The sequence below is a fragment of the Pantherophis guttatus genome, chromosome 2 (assembly GCF_059756535.1).
Source record: "Pantherophis guttatus breed Tessera chromosome 2, ASM5975653v1, whole genome shotgun sequence".
Taxonomy (NCBI): domain Eukaryota; kingdom Metazoa; phylum Chordata; class Lepidosauria; order Squamata; family Colubridae; genus Pantherophis; species Pantherophis guttatus.
Genome location: NC_142064.1, coordinates 67,329,983 through 67,353,805, shown reverse-complemented (window position 1 = coordinate 67,353,805; position 23,823 = coordinate 67,329,983). Strand labels below are relative to the sequence as shown.

Genomic DNA, 23,823 nt, shown 5'->3' with positions numbered 1-23,823 from the left:
TGGGCATCAGAGAGCATAATTATACTAATCACTGTCGACATTAGAACAGATGGAATTATATGTCATTTTTGAATGACGATGTATTTTAGATTAGAAATTAATTGAATTAATCATTCCAAATTATAAATAGATTAATTAATTTTTTCCAACAAATTGGTGACAGCAATCATACATTTTGTTCTTAACTTGTGCTTGCAAGTGGATACATCACTTGCAAAAATAAAACATTAGACAACACTGATATTATTATGTGACAATTTAATACCTCCAACACAGTACTTCTGACAGGATTTTATAGATTAAAATGGCTGTACCTATTGCTTTGGCTCTAGTTCTGGGAGGAACAGCAAGTCCTTTTTCCAGGTATTTTGGGTCAGCAATGGATCCTCCTGCAGAGCTTGAGAAATGAACAACCGTTGACTCAAACTGCTGATTTAACAAGAAGAATCATGCTAGTCTTGTTCAGCATTTATTTCTTTTGTTTTATTTAGTCACTTTACTTGCATGTCACACATTCCCAAAGGCATGCAGTTCTGTTGAGCTTTATTTCCTGCTACAGGCAATTGCTGTCTTTTCCTGAAAAGAGTGACAGTTAGGTAGGGCTTACTTCCTTCTAGCCAGATTACAACTGAGGCAAGGTATTGCCCAAACAAAGTCCAGCAGTTAACTGAGGTAGTAAGAAGGAGAAGAGGAAGTCAGGAAACTATTGAATCTGGATGCAAACAGTCTATCTTAGGGTATAAGACAAGAGTTCCAGCAGCCGGAATGGGACTTTTCGCCTCCTACTGTTCTGCCCCAGCTCTGGATTCCCGAGGATATTGACCCACACCAAGGGTCCTTATCAAATTTATTAAGTAGCAAGAATAAACCAAAGTCTGGCAAAGGTTGGCAACCAGCCCAGAAAACAAGATACAATAAGATTTTTCCAAAAGTGCTCTGATGATAATTACAAGTTGTTTCCAGCAAGAAACTTACTAATGGCGTGTGACTTAAATAGGCTGAGGGAGTGACCAATTATCCTCAAGCCTTATTCTCGAGGAGACCTCCTCCTCCTAAGTAGCCAGTCCTGCCTTTTGGTAGCCCTGCGTGTTCGAGCATTGAGAAGAGGCTCCTCCACTTCGCTCTCTCCACTTGAAGGAGCCTTTGGAGGTTCTGAAGGCCCTGGCTGAGTCTCTGCCTCTGGCACCACATTGTCTTCAGCCTCCTCACTGTCCGACGTGAGCACCGGCTGCGCAGGCTGCTGGCGCAACACCACACCAGCCTCCTCGTCATCGGCATCAGCCACAATCCGCACAGGCCGCTGGCAGGTCACAACACCTACCTTTGGCCGCATCTGCTTCTCCATCAGGCTTCCACCTCAGGGGATTCTCCTCTAACTTTGCTCCTCGGCTCACTCCCGCCCATTTGCCACAGCTAGTCAGCCACGGCCCCTCCATCCAACACACACACACACACATACACACACACACACTTTCTCCCTTCCCTTCCTCCTTCCTTCTCTCTTTCTAAGGCTAGGATACCCACCCAAAACAAAAACTCATTTGGCTGAAACTGGCTTCTGGCTGCCAGCATTGGCAACTAGCCAATTGGCTGGCGGCTAACTGTCCCAGGAGGCAAAAAGCCCGGGACTAACAGTGTGGCGTCAAATGGTCCGTGCCGAAGCTAGAGTAGAATCCCCCAAGGCGAAAGCCTGGCAGAGAAGCAGGTGCAGCCAAGGGTAGGCGGCGAAAAATCCTAAACCCCATATGAAGGGATTAACTGTCTGCCTGTTGACTCTGCAATCGATTCCTATCTGAATTAAACTAGGTAGATTTAATGGCCTTTTCAGTACTGTCTTCCTAAATTTGCCAGCAAAAGATGCTTGATTCCTTTCTTACCCAGCATATCAGAATATTTCTACTTTAGCAAGTATTTGAACTGGACAGCAACCTAATACAGTGGTTTCCAAACTGCTCCATGGAACCCCATGGTGCTTCAATAAACTAACAGGGGCACTGTAGGAATTTTTTTTCCTACTAAATGAATGTAACTCTTATTAACTTAGTAAATTTGCTGTGGCACCCTGGGGCACAGGGGCATACAGTTTTAGAACTAATAGGTGCACCACAAACTGAGAATGTTTGGGAATCTGTGATTTAGTAATTATTACTTAAACTTTGCTGGTTAATGTTTTATTGAGTTACTATGTACTTACTTTTAGGGTGCAGATACAATAGATAGAAAGTTGAGAGAGAGAATGGTACATAATGAATAAAAGTCTAAGTGATCAAAGTACTGCAAGTTTTGTGGGCGAATATAAATATGGGAAAGTTTTTTTTCTTTTTCTATGTTATTATGCCAGTGCATTTCCTAATTGCACTTTGTCTCAGTTCATTTCCTAATTTAATTTGAACTTTTGCTTCCTATTTATAGAGCCTTTAATATCTTGGAAGTAGCTTTCCTAAACAATTAGTGTGCTCAAGATGTTCCTGCTAGTGAAATGAAAGTGAATGGTTACTAAAGACAGGACCATCTTCATGGTGACATCTCAGTTATGAAACAAAATATCCAGAGAGGCTCATTTGATTCACCCAGGTCTCTTAAGCAAAACTCAGAATTTAGAATATTTATTTAGAGAGACGAATTATTTGTTTTACCCTATCACAGTTATAAGGAAAGTTTGGGATGCTGCTTTTTACTACTGCTATTTTTAATTGGGGGGGACATACATTGTGAATATTTTATGTTGGTTACTTACAAGATTATTTGTTGCTAAGTGGACAAATAAATGCATTATATCAAATCAAAGTTTTCTTTTTTTCCCCCCAAGGTGTGCGGATGTTAGATGGTGATGTTACAGACATGGTAGAAGCAAAATCATTGAGCCTCAATCCACAGCACATACACATCTACAGCGCTAGCTGGGGTCCTGATGACGATGGAAAAACAGTTGATGGACCAGCTTCTTTAACACGCCAGGCCTTTGAGAATGGGGTCAGAACGGTATGTTATACACATATCTCTGCATAAATTATTATTATTATTATTATTATTATTATTATTATTATTATTATTATTATTTGCATTAGCATTAGCATTAGCATTAGCATTAAAAAGGCAATAGAAGCATATTAATATTAAAAATAAATCAATAATAAATATATGGCAATAAAGAATGCTTCTAGAACAGGATGTCAGGATTGAAATCCAAGATCCAAATAAGGATTCCCAAAATTACAGACCAATTGATAATAACAGCAGCAAAAATACCATCTGCACCAACATAGGGATCCCGGAATCCACCAGCTCTTCTAAAAATCAGTGCAATTTTCTTCTTTCCTCTTACTGTGAAAAGCATTTTTCAATTAGGATTGGACATGTGGGCATGTGCATGAATTTTTATTTTTAGTGCTTTCAAGCTGTTCTTGAATTCTGGTCACTTCGTGTACAAGTCCATTAGAGCAAACAGGCTCTCTTATGCATTATTACAGATGTATACAAGTAAACATATACATAAAATCTTTTTCAAGATACATACATACAAACAAATATATACACATGTACTTTTACAACAAATGTTTATTCTTGAGGAACCCTATAGTCTAGGCAGACCAGACGAGCTTGAATAGTGCTTCAATAAGATTATGGTGAGAACAGGTATGGTGATACCACTAGCATTCCATACTTCAAGTATTGGGCCAGATGGATAAAGAACAATATACTTAATAGCACTAGTAAAAAGCAGCATCCCAAACTCTTCAGTACATGGGAGAAAACAACAAGTGAAAAAAATCTGATGATCATTGTTCAATGATAATATTGTGAGTATGGATAAAGAACTGGAAACTCCTGAGTGAATCCAATAGTGTTTCTGATAAAAGCTGTTTTAGCCATGCCTTTAGAACTCTGGTAAATTAAGCTCAAACAAGAAATAATCCAATAATTTTGAACAGCAAGATATAAATGCCAGGTCTGGGTCAGGGTGGGTTCTAAAAATTTTTACTACCGGTTTTGTGGGTGTGACTTATTTTGTGGGCGTGGTTTGATGATCATGTGACAATTCTTTAGGATTTAGCAGAGGTACTGGTCTACCAGGCTTTTAACTGCTTGCAGAGCTGTACCAGTCTACCCATTTGTTTTTGGAGGCAACGGTCTACCCATTTGTTTTTCGAGCGCACTGATCTACCACCACACTGCCTTTTAACACTGATCAGCTGTAGGGTGGCCCTTTGAAGCCCCGCGGCAAGAGTTTAAACAGTTTTTTTCCTTCTAGCCGATCAGCTTGGACTTGGGAGGCAGCGAATAGATTGGGGGCGGGGCCAAATAAAAGGTAAGAATAACGCGGGGGGCGGGCAGTTTCCGAACAAAGAGAACCAGTTCGGTGACGTCATATCATCACTGCTACTGGCTCGGCCAAACCGGGCCGAACCGGGAGGAACCCACCACTGGTCTGGGTCAATCCCCCCTGCCTCCATTCAATCATATCCAATTGTCTAAGACTGCCTACAGTTTTCTTGAAAAGATTTTTGGGAGGTGGTTTGCCATTGCCTCCTTCCTAGACTGAGAGAAAGGGAATGGCTCAAGGTCACCCAGCTGGCTTTATGTCTAAGATAGAACTAGAATTCATGGTTGCCTACTTTCTACACTGATGCTTTAACCATTATACCAATACTAGGTGGTTTTCCTGTAATGACTGCCTGTTTAGCCAGTTTTAAGGTATGACAGTTAATGTGATCGAATTTCAGGTCTTTGCAACTAGCAGGAATTTACGACTTTGCAGCCTCCTGCACTCACATGCACACTATTTGCACACTTCAAAACTGGCTTTGCACAAGCAGAATCAATGGAGAATAAGTAAAATTAGAAGTTACCATGATGAGATGTCTCGCTTAATGACCTTATTGCTTAGAGAAGGAGTAGCTGGTCCCAATTTTGATTGTTAAGTGAACATCACCTGTAGTTGTATTCTGTGAATAGCACTAGATTTCTATTTAATTAAAGTTGCAAATGTCTATAATAATCCGGGAGGAAAGAAATATGTTTTCAGTTATGTAAAGAAGAAACATCATTACTTTTACAAATGATGAAGGTTCATGTGACATCTATTTATAATTATCGTAAATAAAGTGAAGTCACAATTGTTCTCTGCAAGGTAATGAACTGGAGAGTATAATTTGTAGCACATTCCCCAGTAATGCAATAATATATAATTATTTATAGGGGAAAGGATATTTTGTTTTTAAGAATTGGCATAATTTTCACTTAATGAATTTTTGATAATTGCAGTTGAGCCAACACTTTATTTATCAAAAACTTTTGGCAATAGAATTTCAAGTTTGTATCAATTGTGCAACTAATTAAGGCCTGGTAAATTAAATGCAGATTGTTCATAATTTGGGTGTGGTCCATTCTATTATTTGGAAAAAGTTGTTAATTGAATCTTTACATTTTTCTTAGCATTAAAAAAAAATGACATCAAGTCTAATTAGTTGTTCACATTTGCTGAAGTTATAGCATCAATCTACATTAATTTATTAACAGAAAATATCCAAAAAAAAATTGTTACTATATTATACTGAGTTTGAAAAGTATGCAAGGAAGAAATGGAAAGTCACTAGCAAAAACAATCCTGATTTTTTTCGTACACACGACACCCAATAAATCATATGTATGTTGCTAAGAATGAACACCAACTTCATAATCAGTCAATGTTGCTACTTGCTCTGGAAAATCCTGATCCAAATTAAAAGAACGTGAAACAGTTGTTTATTAAATAAATATTTCCATAGTTATAGAAAAAGAAAATAATTTCTACAACAAGTTTTGTTTTCATATGTAAAATGAAGCTGCGCAATGCTTTGAATTCAGTTCTGAAAGGGTTTTTTCAAATATACAGGTATTCCTCGACTTTCAACCACAATTGAGCCCAAAATTTCTGTTGCTAGTGAGACAGTTGTTAAGTGATTTTTGCCACTTTCCTGTTTTCCCCAAAATAAGGCATCCCTGATAATAAGCCAAATCGGACTTTTGAGTACATGGGAATAAGGCCAAGCACTTATTTCAGGGTTCAAAAAAATATAAGACTGGGTCTTATTTTTGGGAAAACATGGTATTACGATTTTCTTGCCATAATTCTTAAGTGAATCACTACAGTTGTTAAATTAGTAATATAGTTGTTAAGTGAATCTAGTTTCCTCATTGACTTTGCTTGTCAGAAGGTTGCAAAAGAGTGATTACATGATCCCAGGACATTGCAACCATCATAAATATGAGCCAGTTGTCAAGCATCCGAATTTTGATCACATGACCATGGAGATGCTACAATAGTTGCAAGTGTGAAAAATGGTTATAAAATGGTGCTGTTGTAACTTTGAATGATCACTAAACTGTAAATCAAAAGGTATTAACTTAAATCATCATGTGGGTTTTCTGAAGCATGTGGTGACCTCTATTGGAAATCTGGCACTGAGTTAATTATTTTTGATTTAATTCATCCAGGCATTATATGTTACTTAATATTTATTAATATTTATAAATATTATAAATATTTATTGGGGAGAGGAGTAAACTTGTATGTCTGAAGATGTAGAATTGAATTAGACCAAAAGGAAGCAAATGTAGGATGTAGATTGCATTGAAATATCTTAATGATTACTTCAAAGTATATTAGTTCAAATATATTATGAAAAATATTTATTTATTTATTTATTTATTAATTAGTTCAATTTATATGCCGCCCTTCTCCGGAGACTCAGGGCGGCTTACAATGCATTAAGCAATAGCCTTCATACTTTTGTATATACCTACTTAGTAGGGCTTTTTGGGCCCCCCCAAGCGGTGTTCTATTTTATACAAAGTCAGCTTATTGCCCCCACAAACCGGGTCCTCATTTTACCTACCTTGGAAGGATGGAAGGCTGAGTCAACCTTGAGCCTGGTGAGAATTGAACTCGCAGTAATTGCAGGCAGCTGGCAGCTAAGTGCTACTTTAACAGCAGTTTAGTCCGCTGCGCCACCAAGGCTCCTCATATCCCTAATACCTGTGGGTGTTGGTTTCATTTGCCATTCTTTTTTGCAAGATTAATTTTATATTAGTTTCAGATGGACAGTGCCTAGTGCTATCATCTAAATACATTGTTTATGCAAATATTGCCATTTCCTCTATAATGGATTTTTTGTGGAAAGAGAAAAAGAGATAAGCAATTCGAAACATGTACAAGATGTTCTGAAATCCTGTAAAATTCTGTAAAACCCTATGAATGATAATTTAATAGTAAAAGATTTAGTGAAAAATACCCTCTACTTCTAAATTTAGCCAAATCAAATATACTGTATAAACTAAAATCCATCAGAATCTAAAACAGTTCTGAAGTACTTAAGTGAGTTTTCAAAATCAGGTTGAACAGAGAACCTCATTAGTGAAAATGTTAGGTATGCATCATTGTGAATATAGCAGAGATTTCTCATGGCAAATCCTTTTCAGTAATATACGTAAAGAAAGGAGGATAAACTTAGTAAGAGAAATTAGATATTGGATTATTTTTCCTTGATTGGCACATTCACTCCTTCTTGTACCCAGTGTATCGTTCTGTTTAGTGAGCTGGATAAAAGCCAAAAAGTTTGTTGGGCATTAATGATTAAGTGTTGAGCTGTTGTGAGAACCATGCTTAATGCCTCCCTTTTCATCCGTGCTGCTTTTTTCACCTATCTTGCTTCCCCAACTTTGGCATTGGTGCTCATTGATAGTATTGACGGGAACTGAAAGGTCTCTTAGCATTACCAAACAAGATAGTCCTCAGTTAATGACCATTCGTTCAGTGACTGTTCAAAGTTATGATGGTGCTGAATGAATAGTACTTACACACAGTCCTTGAACTTACAGCTGTTATTATGCATCCCTGCAATAACATAATCAAAATTTAGGTGCCTGGCTGCCTGCCCAAATATATGATTGCAGGGTTGTTTCAACTGCCCCCATTCACTGTATTCCCCTCCCCCATCTCTACCATTTTGGCTCACGACACTATGCCACACTTTATTTTGCTACACTTGCCCCAGCATTCTTCTGTCCATCACTGATTTTCACATTCTTCAGCTCCACTGCCGATGAAGAATATTTGGCCTGACCTTTCTTCCTGAGGTTACACATGGCCTTCTTCCCAAGGTTGCATGCGGCCTTCCTGCGGCCTCAACAAGATTTTGGAAGGGATTCCTGAGGCCTTGAGAAAATGCTGCTGGACATGTGACGCCTTTTTCTCAAGATCTCATGTAGCTGCATGAAGTCTTCTAAAACCTTGTGAGGCCTCAAGAAAGTTGAACATTTTCCAAGGCTTTCTTGGGAAAGAGGTTGTGTGTAGTTGAATCCCCAGCTGAAGGGGAGGAGGTTAAGCCAGAGAGAAAACATAGTCCACGTTAGAGTCCTTCATTCTGGGGAGGAAACATCTAAAATCTAATCGTTCAGTCTATATAAGCCATTTTCCAAGAGGAAGCAGACAATCTGGAAAAAAAATCTTGTAATATTGGTGATCAACAGTAAAATATCTGCTTGGGCCTATCCGTGAGTTGCTTGCTCCTGACGTGTGTGACCTCAGAAGGAAGGGCCAGGCCAGGTGCGCTCAGTAGCAGGAAGAAGAAGAAGCTCAGCTTGGGGCAGTAGGGCCAGGACAGTACAAGTCAAAGGTGGCGGGAATGGTGCACCACATGGTGGAAGGGGCTGTGAAGTGAAGATGGCAGAAGTAACTGGGCCTTCATGCATGGTGCTGGGTTGGAACAGGTTTTCGCCCTAGTGCTTGGCTGCAGTGGTAGCTGCTGCTTCCCACTGTGGCACTGGGGTAGCTGACTGCAACATAGGGCTTGAGGTGGCATTTCTCAGAGCTGGGTTAGGGTTTGGGTTAGGGTTTGGGTTAGGGTTTGGAGGAGCATGATAGACATTGCCAATCATTTTATCATTTTTAGGATCTCAAAATACATTTATGGTGGTAGAAACATTTAGAATATGTCTCCTTGAACAATGGAGATTGAACAACTAAAATAGCTTGAAAAGTGAGAATGCAGTGTCTATACATGCACTGACTTTTGCTTCAGCCAGCAGCCTTTATTGTTTTTCTTAGTTTTTGCTATGCTTACAAATTAAATACTAATTATAGTTCTTTAGGGAATAGCTTGAAGCTATTTTGTCTGTTCCAAATGATGCAATCAGTTATGATTCTTCATTATTCATTTGAAAATCCAGACTTGAAATGGCTTATATAATTTGACCAGTTTTTAAATGTTAAGCTTTTTTTACTCTGAAGATTATTTTAAGAATATAAATAAAATTGCATCTTAAATAGAAGAATTCATGCAGTTCCTTTGAAACTTGGTCTACGAAGTTCCAAAGCCTATTTTTTTGAACTACAAATATCTGGAGGCAAATAACTCTAAGGTCAGGTTTAAAAAACAATTATCTGGGCAAGTAATAGAGACTAAGGTTAGAGAGGACTAATATTCTGAGTTTTATATGACTTATGAGGTATCTAATTCAGAATCCCTAGAAGATTCATTCCAGCTGTTCCAAACATTAATGGTTAGAAGCAAGTTGTTGGAAAAAAGAAAAGGAAAGGAAAACAGACTATATTGGGTAAATCGATTCCCAAGAATTTTGTACAGAAGTGAAACAATAGAAAAGACCTGTTCTATCTCATACACACACACTCTCTCTCTCTCTTCTAAAAAGTTGAGCCAAACACAGAGCTAAAAATATATTAATAAATGAAACAAATTCCAATGCCAAAGGATTATAATATATGCTTAAGACTGATCCTGTGAACAGTTGTAGCCCATTGAGAAATTAGTTTGAAATAGTTATATGAAACTTTATATATTAATGACAGAAAATTATGGAATATTTTCTTCAAAAGTATTTGCTTTTTATTAAATTTCTCTGAATAAAATTAAAATCTTTCCTAAGTCAGCATCAACATTTATATGACTGAAAGACAAGTTGAAAGTGAATTTAATTAATGAATCTTTCTTCAGTTATTTTTCTCCACTTTGGTTCAAAAAAGACAAAATTAGTTGGAAGAAAGGACCTTCATTTTATGTGGCACAAAATATATAGGAAAACATATTTTGTGCCACATAAAATTAAGGTCCTTTCTTCCAACTAATTTGTCTTTAACAAAACTGTAATCCATACAGATTAACCATAGATATTAAACATAGTGAAAGTCAAAATTTTGAAAATTATGTTTCATTTATCACTGTAATGCTATGTTTACTGCTATATTTGCAAAGAAAAATTAAAAGATGGCATTTAAGTTGAAATTGGAATCTATATAAAAATTGCCTTTGTTTAATAACATTTAGGTTGCTACTTCTTCTGACAAGATTGGTAAAATCAGGGAAACACACAGTATGAATCAATTTCCAAATGATGGGCTATTAAAATGACACAAAATAACTTGGAATTTACAATTTGAGAAGGAAATGCATTTTCTTTGATGGTAGTTGAAATTCAGCTTGTAAATGTTTAACATCATCGAAGAAAATTTTGCATTACAATCCTGAGGCTTTAGCCTTAGATGTAATGTAGTTACAGAATTACCAGAATGGCCGTCCATCCATGAGGAACAGACAGAAACATCTTTAGAGGATGGTGAGAGACGAACTACTCTGAAGAAACAGATTGAATGAATATTCACTTTGCTTTTATCAAAACAAAAATGTACAATTTGCTGGAAAAATCAAAGGATGGACAAATGATTTAGTTACAAATCAGGGACATTTTTAACATATAGTTCTTTTATATTTTTAAACATAACCTTAATATGCTAACTTAATTACCTTTATTTCCCACTGAAAATAATGGAAATGTTAATCATGCCATTTACTTTATTACTTACTTGTTGAAGACCTTATTTTTTTGAAGTTCTCCAGAGGTCCAGAAGAGGCTGACCCACAGAGAAGCCAAAGTGTTTTATTCAGATGATGGTGAAGCTGTAAGAACATGAAATCTAAGGAAATCATTTTCACCAGCTTCTGAGTAAAAGACTTCATCTGGGGCCATGTGATTAGCAGGCCTAGGACTGGATTGGGCCACAGCAGCCTCCTGCATCAGGGATTGAGGCAGCAGCAGCCAATGAAAGGGCAGGTAGCTTCCTTTGTCTCATCGGGCTGAACTGCAAGACCCTTGTTGATTAGCTACCACACCCCAATCCCTGAAGCTGCTCATTCGAACTAGCTAGTCAGCAGCAAACAGACTCAGTCTTGGGCCCAAACTAAGCCTGACCAGCCTGGGTCCAAACTAAGCAGAAACCGAAGTCGTTTATTCAGATAAGGAAAGCTGTTTTCCTTACATCTCATGTTCTTGCAGATTTACTGGCTTCTGAATAAAAGATTTTGGCTTCTCTGCCACGTGGCTCAGCCTCTTTTGCAGCTCTTTGAAAAGTAACTACAGTAAAGCCATGGAAAATGGGGTGGGGAGGGCTGGATCAGGGCCAGGGATCCTCCATTTCAGCCTGAAACAGGCTGGGGGAGCCCTAGGGAGGCCCGAAGGGGGCATGGAAGGCTGGATTGGGCCCAAGGACCCTCCATTTCAGCCTGTAACAGGCCGTGGAAGCCCTAGGGAGGCCCTGTAACAGGCTGTTCACATTTCCAAAGAGGCGAAGGAAGGCTCACCAGACAGGCAGGTAGCTGGGCTGTGTGGGAGGCAGTGGATAATGGCAAAGGAAGGCTCAGCATGTAGCTGGGCCGCATTGACAAACCGACAAACAGACAGACATAGACAGGTAAATAGAAACGTGTGTGTGTGTACACACACACATATACACACACACATTTTTCATCTTCATCATCGTTTACCTACTAGTGCAGTATCACTCTTTTTTTCAGCTCAACTCATTGTTGATCCATTGGTTGCAATAAGAATTGACCAATCTGTTAGTAGCCTAAACCTGATGAAATGGATTGAGTGACTGGGCCACTCACCCAGCTTTTGTGGTTAAAGCAGGAGCAGAACTTGTTTCTAGTGTGATGGCTTAATCACTAAACCAAAGTGATTGAATTGAAACATATGACTTCTCAGAGTGGAGGAGGGAGGATGAATTTTTATAACACTTCAACAAAAGATAATCATATTTCATTGTAATTGTTCATACATAATCTAGTCCAGTGGTCCCCAACCCCCGGTCCGCGGACCGGTGCCGGGCCATGGAGTACCTGGCACCGGGCCGCGCAGCGGCCGGGGGACATGAACGCTGCAGCGCAAAGGCTCCTGGGCCGTGCGCAAAAGCTCCTGGGCCATGCGCAAAAGCTCCTGGGCTGTGCGCAAAGGCTCCAGGGAAGAGAGCCCCGCGCAGGTACGCACGTGTGGCCCAAAGCCCCCACCCCTGCGCGCGCTCAGCGGGCCACGGTAAAATTAACAAAGGCTGATTGGTCCGCGGCGATAAAAAGGTTGGGGACCACTGATCTAGTCTATAGGCAGCTTGTTTGTAGGAGGCAAGTAATATATATATATATGATATGGAACCTACTGGGTAATTAGAGCCATAAATTTATCTTTCCAATGTTGAAAATTAATCTCTTGACAATAATAAAGAAACAAAAATCTATTACCATTGACTAGCAGTCAAACTTTATGTTGTGGTTATATAATTCAATAGATTATGTGCATCTGAAAATATTACTTTGATTTGTTTCAAAGTCAAATTAATATATCTAATTATTATATTTCTTCCCGTAAAATAGTAACTTTAGAACACTGCAAAAACTTATGATTTAACAATCATAAATGTTACTTTAGCTGCACGTCCAATAATATAATTACTTATTCTTTTATACAAATGCCCAATGAGTTTCAATAAATTGCAAATTTGTTGTTGTACAATGTGTAATCTAAGATCTAACAAGGTGTTTAGTATTGATTTTTGTTTAGTTAAACATTTTTGTTTTTTAAGCGAAAATGAGGGTCTCGCATTTCTTATCAATTAACAGATCAAATTGATATATGAATAATTGGTATTTATAAAGACTAATCATTGATTTTTTTGGACTCAGAATCACATTTAATAACATAGCTAACTTTGAGATGAAAATGCTGCTGGTCCAAATCAAGATGTCAATAAACAACTGTAAATACTACTTTTTGGTAGCAACTGACAAATGTTATTTATCTTTTAACAAAGAAAATGGTAAAAGCTCATTATCATTATCATCCACTAATTTTATTAATATAAAAGATCCCAACATCCATTTAGATTTACACAAAATCAATTTTTATTCCATTTTGAGACTTGGGTTATATCATAGTGTTACTTTGGCATTAAAAAAGAGTCAAGGTATATTTTCCAAAATATACTCTGTGAAATTTACAAAACTAATATATATTGAGTAAACAAAAATATTTTTGGAAATGTATGTACAAATTTCACACAATATATAGCATACTGGAAATGTGATTATCTGTGTCCTGAACACCCAAGTTTTTCTCAAGCTGGGCAGCTAGATCATTTTCCTGCTAGACAATATGGGTCAGACATATTCTCCCTACAGAAGATGATCCTAAAGGCAATAAAACATGTTACTGCATTCTGCTAAAGTTGCTGTTTCTGAGTCATCTTCAAAGGGCAGCTTCATGAAAAATAAAGCCACACGTAAAAGAGAGATGAAGTGAGTCACTGTCTTAAGTGCTTACTTCCTGATTTCAGAGAGGGTAAGGTATAACAGACAGATCAGCAAAAATCAGCTAACTGGACCAGCAAAGGTGCAACTGGACATATCTTACACCTGTTGTTTCAAAAGCCAGGATTTTATGATTTTATGAGACTGCATAATAGCTCCTTCAGGGAAAGTGCTACTCATCAAGAGTTTTAGATGGAACTTCCACGGTACTATAAGAGTTCTGAACTAATAGTAACCTCGTCTTGCTGTGAAGATCTGTTTTGCCCCCATTTATTTCTAAATGTTAGGCAGCATTTAGGCTTTCCATCGCATCTCCTGTTTGCCTTAGACCAAGATATAAAATGATATCCTCAGCATATTGGTGATGTCTAATATCCAATCAATGGATGATTATCCACCATGGTTTCGTTAAAAAAAAAAGGAGAGGAGAAGCCGAGTACTAGAGCATCCACACTGATGTGTACAAAACAAGTATTGATCTTTTACTGCTTTTACTGTGATAGTATAGGTTCGAACATGGGATTGTACTCAACTCTGGGTATTGTCATTCCTCATCACCTGTCAACATTGCTCCAGATACTTTATGTTGCACTTCCTGTCCTGGAACTTCTTGTTAAATCAAGGAGTGATCCAGATTGATACCAAAAGAAAGTCTGTGCACGGACCACCTGCTAAATACTTGATAACTTAAAGCTGCAGGCTAAGTTGGTATAAATTTAAAAAACTTACTTTCCTATCTCATCTTAATTAAAATCCATAATTATCTCTAGGTAGATAGTCTTTAGAAGAAATAGTTTATACATTTGTAATGATATTGAATTATTAAACGGTATAATACATATAGTCCATGAAATATTATGTATAATGATAAAACTAATTCAATTAAGCTTTATAAGAAGCACAATCTAAAATGTAAAATAGTTAATAAAAACAATATTTTATTGTAATATTTTATTTTATTCATTCATCTATTAGAGAATTAGTTATGATGGAAGTGGAAAGAACTAATATATATGTTCATTCTCTGATGCGATCAGAATAAAGTATTCTTTTTACAAGATTAAATAAGAAAAAGAAACTTATGTGTTGCATAAATAAATAAATAGGAATGAAAGTCCTTCATTCATTTAGTTTATTAATTTATTCACTGGTAATTTCATAACCTTTTTGGGACAGCAAGTATTAGTAACAAGAACTTAAAATGGAAGAGTACTATAATCTCTATTTGCTATTTTATAGGATGGATTTAAATTACAAATAAAACATTTTATCCAAATTAAATTATAAAAAAGGGCTATTACAACTTAATATCTACTTCTAATTTCAATATTTTGTAATTTATTTCAAATAGGGCAGAAACAACTTGGGCTCCATTTATGTGTGGGCATCTGGAAATGGTGGAAGAAGTAAAGATCATTGCTCGTGTGATGGCTACACCAATAGCATCTATACCATCTCCATCAGTAGCACAGCTGAAAGTGGAAGGAAACCTTGGTATCTAGAAGAATGTGCATCAACATTAGCTACAACCTACAGCAGCGGAGAATCCTATGACAGGAAAATAGTATGTGGTCTTTTCACCATGATTGAAGTTCAATTGAAAATAAAATTGACAACTTCTTTTTGTAAATATATTCTAGGTTTTATTTATCCTAAAATTACTTGATATTTTTTTTATATTTTAAAGGATTTGCTCCTAAAAACTCTTTTTCATCCTCAACCAAAAACTGATTTGCACAAGAAACAAACATACAGAAAATCTTCCAACTGAAGGGAGGGAAAAACACATTTGTTCTCTCTCAATCCTAGTTTTCCATCATGAATACAAATTTGTTTAATGTTTTCTCCTTTTCAGTCTCTTGCTGCTAATAAGGAGTTAAGATCGGCTATTTTTCAAAATATATCGTTTCTTCTAATAATCTGGGATATTAGCCATCTCTCCTGGAAACCTTGCTGTTTTCAGATGATTAATTTTAAAGACAAATTCTGAGGTAACTCTTCATTCCAGTAATTATTCTGTTATCATCTGCTTTCTTCTACTTATTTTTCTTTTGATAAATTTTATATACTGGGGTTTTTTTTTCTATAATTTCTTCAAAAAATGGTAAAATAAGGAAGAAGTCATTCATTTTTCTAGCAAAAAATATTTCCATGATGAAATTTACCATCTTGAATTCAAGAGTATTTTGGTAATATTGGCTTTTTTGATAATCTACTCTTGTACAAGCATTTAATTCCCATTCACTCAAAAACATGATATAGTGTAACACGTATCAGTTCAAATATTTCTAGATAAGTTTTTCTTAAACATCCCATGCTGAAGCCATAAATAATTCAGCCTAGAATCATTTTGTGTTTCATATTAATTAAAACAAGGTTGAAGATTCCAAGCACTTGAAATATAATTAATTATTTCTAAAAATGCAAGAATTCCAAAGACAACTTTCCATGACTTTTAGTCACAGATTACAGCATGCATTTATACATGCAAAGCATATAAAAATTATTTTGGCTTCTAGTACTAATAAAGGAGAATAGCTCAGGGTTGAAATAAGGTTTCCTTGGTGCTCTCTGAACTTGTTTTCTTGCAGACATTTCATTACCCAAGGTAGATAATGTCATCACTGCTAATCTAATGTTCTAGACTAGCTTTGGCTTCTAGTGCTCAAGAAAAGGATAATACCTTATCAAGCTTTATTCACATTTCTCTGATATAAGAGCAACAATAGCAAAAATATGATTCTGCGTGATTTCTCTTGATCTCAAGTAGTGCAGTTAGACTATTGGACTGAGTAGCACTATGCATTTAAACCTGTCCAGTCATCCCATCCTGTATATTTGATAAATGAATTCAAAGCCATGCAAGCAACTGTTGGGGCAGTTTTATTTGAAAGGTTTCTTGAAATCTTGACAGTCTCAAATTGCTACTTAGTGATGGAGTGGTAACAACATCCAGGCACAATCCTAATTCTGCGTAATCTGGCAGTTGTAATTTACAACTGCATCTGTCTATTCTCAGGCAGCCACCTATCTATCTCAAAGAAATAGCATCTTCCAAAGCACCCCTTTTCAATTGAGAGACTCACGTTCCTGCAATGAAGCCTATTAGTTATGAGAAGAATGTGTCTAGACCTAGGCAATAACAGAATTGGACCCACTATGTAATCTCTCCAGATTATTTGTATAGAATTTGAGATCATATAATTTGATAATGTAATTTGATGATCCTACCCAAATTTTTTGATCTTTGATTTTTTTTTTCTTCATATGCCACTCTACTCCCCCCCCCCCCAAAAAAGTGAAGGACACTGCTCAAAAGGTCTTATTTGTTTTGAGTTTTCATTTACAAGAAAATTCTCATGTTTTGTTTTATACTTAGAATACTTGGAGTTGCCACTCCAGGTTGAAAAAAAGAACATAATAGTTTGCACATGCCTAATTATGAGGCCACCTGACTCCAGAATCCCTAATTATAAGTCCATTTGACTCAGGGGAGAGAGCAGGTAATGAATCAAACAAGGCAACTTCGGGGTTCTCATCATTTAAAAAAAAGATTAGATGGTAATTGAGATAATATACAAAGCAGATATGTTTAATCAACTTTGATTTAAAGAAGAAAAATCAATTCAGCCAGTTTACATCAAAACATTTTACATGGCTCAAGTAGAATTTCCATTCAGAGCATTTTTGTTACCGTTTTCTGAGTGAAATGTCTCTTTTAATAATCGAAATAAAACAGGTGATGGGATTAATATGTGAATAATAATTCAGTGTCTATAGCATGTCTTAGCATAAATCTAATTATGCCTAATATTATTATGCTCATAACTCTGTTGATAATGTTGTAATGAAGCCTTGAGCTAAAACAAGCAATCTAACAAGAAATATAATTTGAATCCAGAGTTAATATAAATAAAATCTGTTGAGTCACTAAGACTTTCTTGCCCTTCCTGCTTCTTCAACCCTCTATAGTCCAAACCACCTCTCCTGAGGATTTGGCAACTTAAAAAAATATAATATTTGAACCTTAGTAGGAAAGGGAATTACAAATAATTATACTATTGATATATTTTGCTGTTTTCTTCAAAATTAATTATGGATCTTACTGTTCTTATTAATCTGTATAATAAAAATGTGAATACCTCAAGCCAGTACATATATTATGGCCTACATTTATTTATTATTTATAAATAATATGATGTATGCCATCAGTTCCATAGTCCAGGATGATCACAGCATATTAAGAAAATAAATAAAGACAACATAAAAGTATAACCAACCTCAGACAGGGAAAATAATCGAATGGCCCCTAGTATTGCTGTTAACCCAATATGAAGCTCTCTTCTTCAAAGTCTCTGTGGAAAAGCACAATTTTAACTGACCTCAATGAGAATGCTGTTTGAAAGTAATAGTGCAACAAACAACACCATATCTCTACTATATTGGCTTCTACTGTCAGACAATTGCATTCTATGCCAGCTGTAGTTTCTGGGTCATCTTCAGTGACAGCCACTTCCTAAGGAAAAGCACAATAACCTTTTGCTTAATTCAGAGGAATTGTAAGCCTGGGATATATTTTTTGTTTCTGCAAGATTTTCATTTGAGACTTCTTTGGGTGGAGCATAAGTAATACAATAGATTGATGTGAAGTTTGTTTGGTGGGCGCCTTGATCTCTATCATAATGGTTTATTTACTTTGTTAGCTGAAATAATGGGACTATTCTCAAACAAAATGTTGATAACTCAAAAAGTAGAAGCAAGATGTTGCTTCTACACCTTTCCATTTTTCCTTTTTATATTTCCAAGTGGTTCTAAGTCTGCTTTATATAAATTAAATGACTGAAAAGTACTTGACATTATTTGTATTTAATTTTTAAAAAGGAAATGCAATCAATCAATCATATAAATGTAACATATTAGTGGGTTTCTTTTTGATTTTTAAAAAAATTAACACTTATCAACACCTATCCAGCTGCACACTTCATGCTATTTTAAGGAAGGAGCAGGAGGGACATAATTTATTGTTGATTGATTTTTCTTGTATGCTACCAAATGTTCCACTGAAGCCAGTTTAATGAAGATCAGAAATAGCCTGCGAATCTTTCTACATCCCTAGTGGTCAATTTGCTATATGAAATCAATTTCAGGCACTATAACATTCTGAATCTGGGCAGTCGACCTACAGACCTTAAGCATTTAATTCTATATAGTGTTTCTTTTTTTATATATGACTTTATTGAATTTCAATAACCCACAAATACATAAAAAATTAGAAAAAGAGAACAGCAAGCAAAAGAATTGTAACAAGAAAATGGTGTGAATGAGTTTTTAATGATTTTAATTTTTCAATTTTTTTTTATAATTATTTTTTAAAATGTATTGTGATCCGCCCTGACTCTTCGGAGAGGGGCAGCATATAAATTTAATTAATTAAATTAAATTAAATTAAAAGAAAAAAGATATGAAAAAAGATGTAGAAAAAGAGTAACTTCCAACTTACTTCAATACCGACACAAATATATAGTAAAGTAACCTGACTGTATATTTAAACAAAAATAAAGACATAATATGTAAATCATATGTAGTAAACAAAAACAAAACAATACACAATATTTCTATAATCGGAACACATCTAATCATCAAATCTCCAAATCAGTTTTATTTCTATTATTTTTGAACAAGAAGTTCAAAAACAGTATCCAAATTGAAACAAAGCTAGACAGTACTTTTTCATCAGCAGTCAGTTTTGCTATCTCAGCCAGCTCTATTAATTTTCCAATTTATTCTAGGGGTTTGCATATCTTTCCATTCCATGTAGATAGAAGTCTTGGGATGTTATATATCAAAACAAAGGCCTGTGTTTCCTTTTGGTCTGGTATCCATCATACATAAAAGAGAAACCACCAGTTTTTAATTGCCTAAGACCTCCAGGGTCCCTTCCAACTCTGTTATTCTCTTTTCTGTTTCTGTTTTCTATATGTTTGAGTCAAAAACATATTTTGTTCCAATATTTCTTGATATTTGGCAAGTCCACCAGAAGTGATAAAAAGTATAGGTTGCATTTCCGACACTTACTTAACATTCCCATATACATCTTTGACAGTTTATTAGGCATTAAATACCAACAATACATCATTTTATACAAATTTCTTTCACATTGTTTGCGTTATTTCCCAAACTTTTTTCCCTCAGAACTTCTTCCCACTTTTGAAAATAATGGAGGATCCCAAAAGAATATAGATTATCATTATCATTTATATTAATACTGACACATTCACTGCCATTGCTGCTTATCACAGTTGTTTGATGGGATTTTAATATTGTGTTAATTTTCAGCATAGGCTAGCAAATAAGTTTGACTCTGCACACCCCTGAAAGGGTTTTGTGAATGCCCAGAGAGCCTAGGACCAAACTTTAAGAAATACAATATAGACAAACTGAGTTTTAACATGTACCGTACTATTTAATGCCAAGTCACTGAGAAGTTTACAGAAGTGATACTGTTACTGATACTTGATTTACAACTTGTGTAGACCTGAATATAAAATTATCAAGTTTGGCACATGATAAGTACTTCATATGCAACAATTGTTAGGAAAGCAAGAATTTGCTTTTTGCATCATTTCCCATCCACCCATCCCTATCCTTTACCCAGAATACTGTTACAGGTTTCAAAGTTATAGCACAAACATAACTAAGTGCCTATGCATGTAACTTTTTTGGCTTTCTGTTAATTCTTTTACTGGCAGTTATATTTATCATTTACTGGCAGTGGCCTTTATTGTTACAATTTATATTCCACGAATTTATATTCCATGTTTTAGCTTTATACATTGTGTCCTGAGGCTATACTTATAAAAAGTGATTACTCTTTTTTCTTCTGTTGATCTCTGATGTACTTTTCTATGGATGAAGTACATTCAGTTCTAATGTATGCTTTTTTTTATTAATTATATTTTTATAATTGTAATTTAATATTTATTTTCTAATTGGTATAACTACATAATGGTAGTTTGGATATGTTTACTAAGTTTGCATATGTTTACAAAATATAAATGTGTTTGGATATGTTTACAAAGTTTTACATATTCAGATTATATTTTTATTTAAACTGGATGGAAGATGGCTTATACAAAATTTCAATATTTCACACCTAATTTCCAATTAATATTTAATTTCCAATGCTAATTGGAATTGGAATTAATCAGGGAGGAAACCTTTAATAGTAGTTATTTCTAATGTATATTTTAATACTTTCTATTATAGCAGTAGTAATGTTGAAGATAAAACAATTAGATATGCATTAAAAATATTTTTTATAGACAGAAGGGAAAAATTGAATTTGATCAGGATTAAAATTAGAGATGAGAATGAAGGGTAATATTGGTTTGTTTTAAAAAATAGATAAGGAATACCTATGGCAAAAAGTAAATATAGAAATTGTAAACTTAATTAAAATGACTAAATATTGTTTAAATTTGTGAACCGACCAAATACTCTGTTCAAAGAAAATGCATTTTATGTTTGTATGTATGTTTGTCTAAAAAAATAAAAAACTTTTATAAAAAAAAATACTACCATATTTTTCGTAATATAAGACCCACCTTTTTCCCCCAAAAAAGAGGGTGAAAATCTGGGTGCATCTTATATTCCAAATGTAGCCCCACCCAGCTTCTCAAACAGAGGCTGAAAAAAGCATCAGAAACGAAGCCCCCAAATAGAGCTTCAGAAAAAAAAGCCCCCAAACAGAGCTTCAGAAAAAGAAGCCCCCAAATAGAGCTTCAGAAGCTTTTTTTCTGTTTCGGAGACTTTCAGAGGCAGAAAAAAAAAAGCCAAAAAAAGCAAGGCACAGAGCTCATAACCAAGGAACCTGTTGCTAAAATTCACCTCTGGGAACAGCTGATTGGGGGTATTCCGGGAGGCCAATCTACCTGCCAATCAGCTTTTTTCTTATTTTCCTCCCCCAAAACTAAGGTGCGTCTTATACTCCAGTGCATCTTATAACTCCAAAAAATACGGTATTTTAAAATGGGGTGCATTTGTGTCTTTAAAAAGCCTTTGTATTATATAATGATATGTACTTCTTAATAGAATATATAAAGAAAATTTAAGAAAATAAATAATGGGGAATAACCAGAATAAATATATTTAATATAAAGCTTTTCTTTTTTCCTGCCCTAAACCAAGTATTTATCCTTGCCCCATCCATTTTCAGAATGAGGATTCTGGCATAACTTTGAAAGGCTAGGTATGGTCCCATTCCCTCAGCAATTATTTATATGGATTTTGTTGAAACTCAAGTTTCAGATATCTAGAACCCTCATCATGTAAATACTTGAACACTTCAAAGATGTCCCATTGACATTGCACATGTAATTTGGATTCCTCTAGGCCTACAGCATAAATGCCTAGGGCAAAAACGGCGTGAGCTCTTACGTGAGGAAGGACCCTGATTATGTCAACTCAAGTAGAAGTTAATGCATGTACAACTGTACATTTGTACTCAGTTGTGAGAGTCTGCAGGAGCTGCTGTCATACAAGCAGCCTCCGTTGAGGCAGAAATGTATTCAGAGTGTCTGCTTCTGTTATTCAAAGGGATAAAAATGGGCTGCTACTCTTGCCACTGAAAGAATAAAATTTGTATTAGATTGGAATTTAATTTTGTTTGCAGCACTACCATAAAATGCTCAAGGGCAAATCATCTAACAAAGTGTCTCATGAAGGTAATATAGGATTGTTGCCAGACATTTCATTACTACAGTATTCTGGGAGCCAAATGATTTTTGAACATCTATATGCTTTAGAGAGCTAAAACCAGCATTAAAAAAAAGTTATCCCATTGAATAAGAAAGTTTCAAATGCGTATAAGTTATTTCAACAAAAGAAACTTTTTGTTGTCTGCAGCAACATTGTTCTTAATCGTACACTTTCCCCCCCAGATCACTACAGACCTCAGACAGCGTTGTACAGACAGTCATACAGGGACGTCAGCTTCTGCACCTATGGCTGCAGGAATCATCGCATTGGCACTGGAAGCCAAGTAAGTACCTTTTTTTTGTTGTTTTTGAATGAAAAATAATTAAGACGTAAGATTCTATGCGTTCTTCCTCTTATAAAATGTTACTTTCACTTAAAAATGCTTGTGCATCTATCCATATTCATGTATTAGGAATACCTGAGGGACTGCCTTTTTCTAGGAATCTCTACCGTCCAATTCAAGATAGCAGATTGAGCATCATGTGGATCAACCATAGCGTGTTGGCTGGCAGAGGTTACAAGATGGGCCTTTTCTTCAGTGACCCCTGCTTTCTGGAATATGCTCCTCTGGGAGATTAGAATGCTCCCAGCCTTTTATAAGGTTTTAGAAACTTGGCTATGTTCCTGAGCCTGAGGAACTAAATATGTTAAGGGCCCATTTCTTAACTTTACAGTTGATTAGCTAATGGCTGCTGTGTTTATTTATTTTGGAAGTTTCTATTGGTTTTAAATGTTTTTATTGGTTTAAAAAAAATTTGTTTTTGGAATTGTAAGGACCTAGACTAATTGATTGAGATGAGCAGCTATAGAAATTGAATGAGTGAATGAATGAATGAATGTAACTTAGATGTACATCATAGCTACATTGTAGTGGCATTTCCCTCTTTTAAAGTATATTTAGAGTCTAATACTAAATCAGCATTCCAGATTTGTGTGGTGCATCATAAATAATGGTAGGTATAGTTCTACCACTTGCAATGAACACAAGGTCAAATTCCATATATAACCAAATGGTTTTAAGGATACAACAATAGTTATAACAGTTAACAATCAGATGTTACATTAAAGCCATGGGGACCCGTGTTCTAGGCTACAAACATTTTGTACTGAATTGCTTAAACTACAGTAATCCAAAAAAAAAAGAAAGAAAGAAAATGGCTTGTTGCCAGGACTCTTTTGCTAAAAATATTAAACAAATAGTTGTACACAGTGATTATCAACAATCTACATTGTTTTTCTTAAAATAGAAGTTATATCCAATCCTCCAAATGATGTCCATGAGGTCATGAGGAGTTGAAACTAACTGAACAATAAAAACAACAAATATGTTTAGGGCTACAGTTACTGGCATCTGAGAAACAGCTGTTTGGGCAATGGATCTTCTTCTCTTTCCTGTAAACCTGGCATTTCTCCCATAACAAAGTTCATC

At 35.7% G+C, this 23,823-nt stretch overlaps 1 protein-coding gene across 4 annotated transcripts in view; it reads left to right on the top strand.

The window, feature by feature from the left end:
* The window catches only part of PCSK5 (proprotein convertase subtilisin/kexin type 5), a 199,499-nt gene that overhangs the window by 86,539 nt on the left and 89,137 nt on the right, over window positions 1–23,823 (top strand). For all 4 annotated transcript variants that reach the window (XM_034410214.3, XM_034410213.3, XM_034410215.3 and 1 more), the window contains exons 7-9: window positions 2,810–2,982; window positions 14,989–15,201; window positions 22,577–22,677. In XM_034410214.3, coding sequence (XP_034266105.2) covers window positions 2,810–2,982; window positions 14,989–15,201; window positions 22,577–22,677 — 487 coding nt within the window. The remainder of the gene's footprint in view (window positions 1–2,809; window positions 2,983–14,988; window positions 15,202–22,576; window positions 22,678–23,823) is intronic.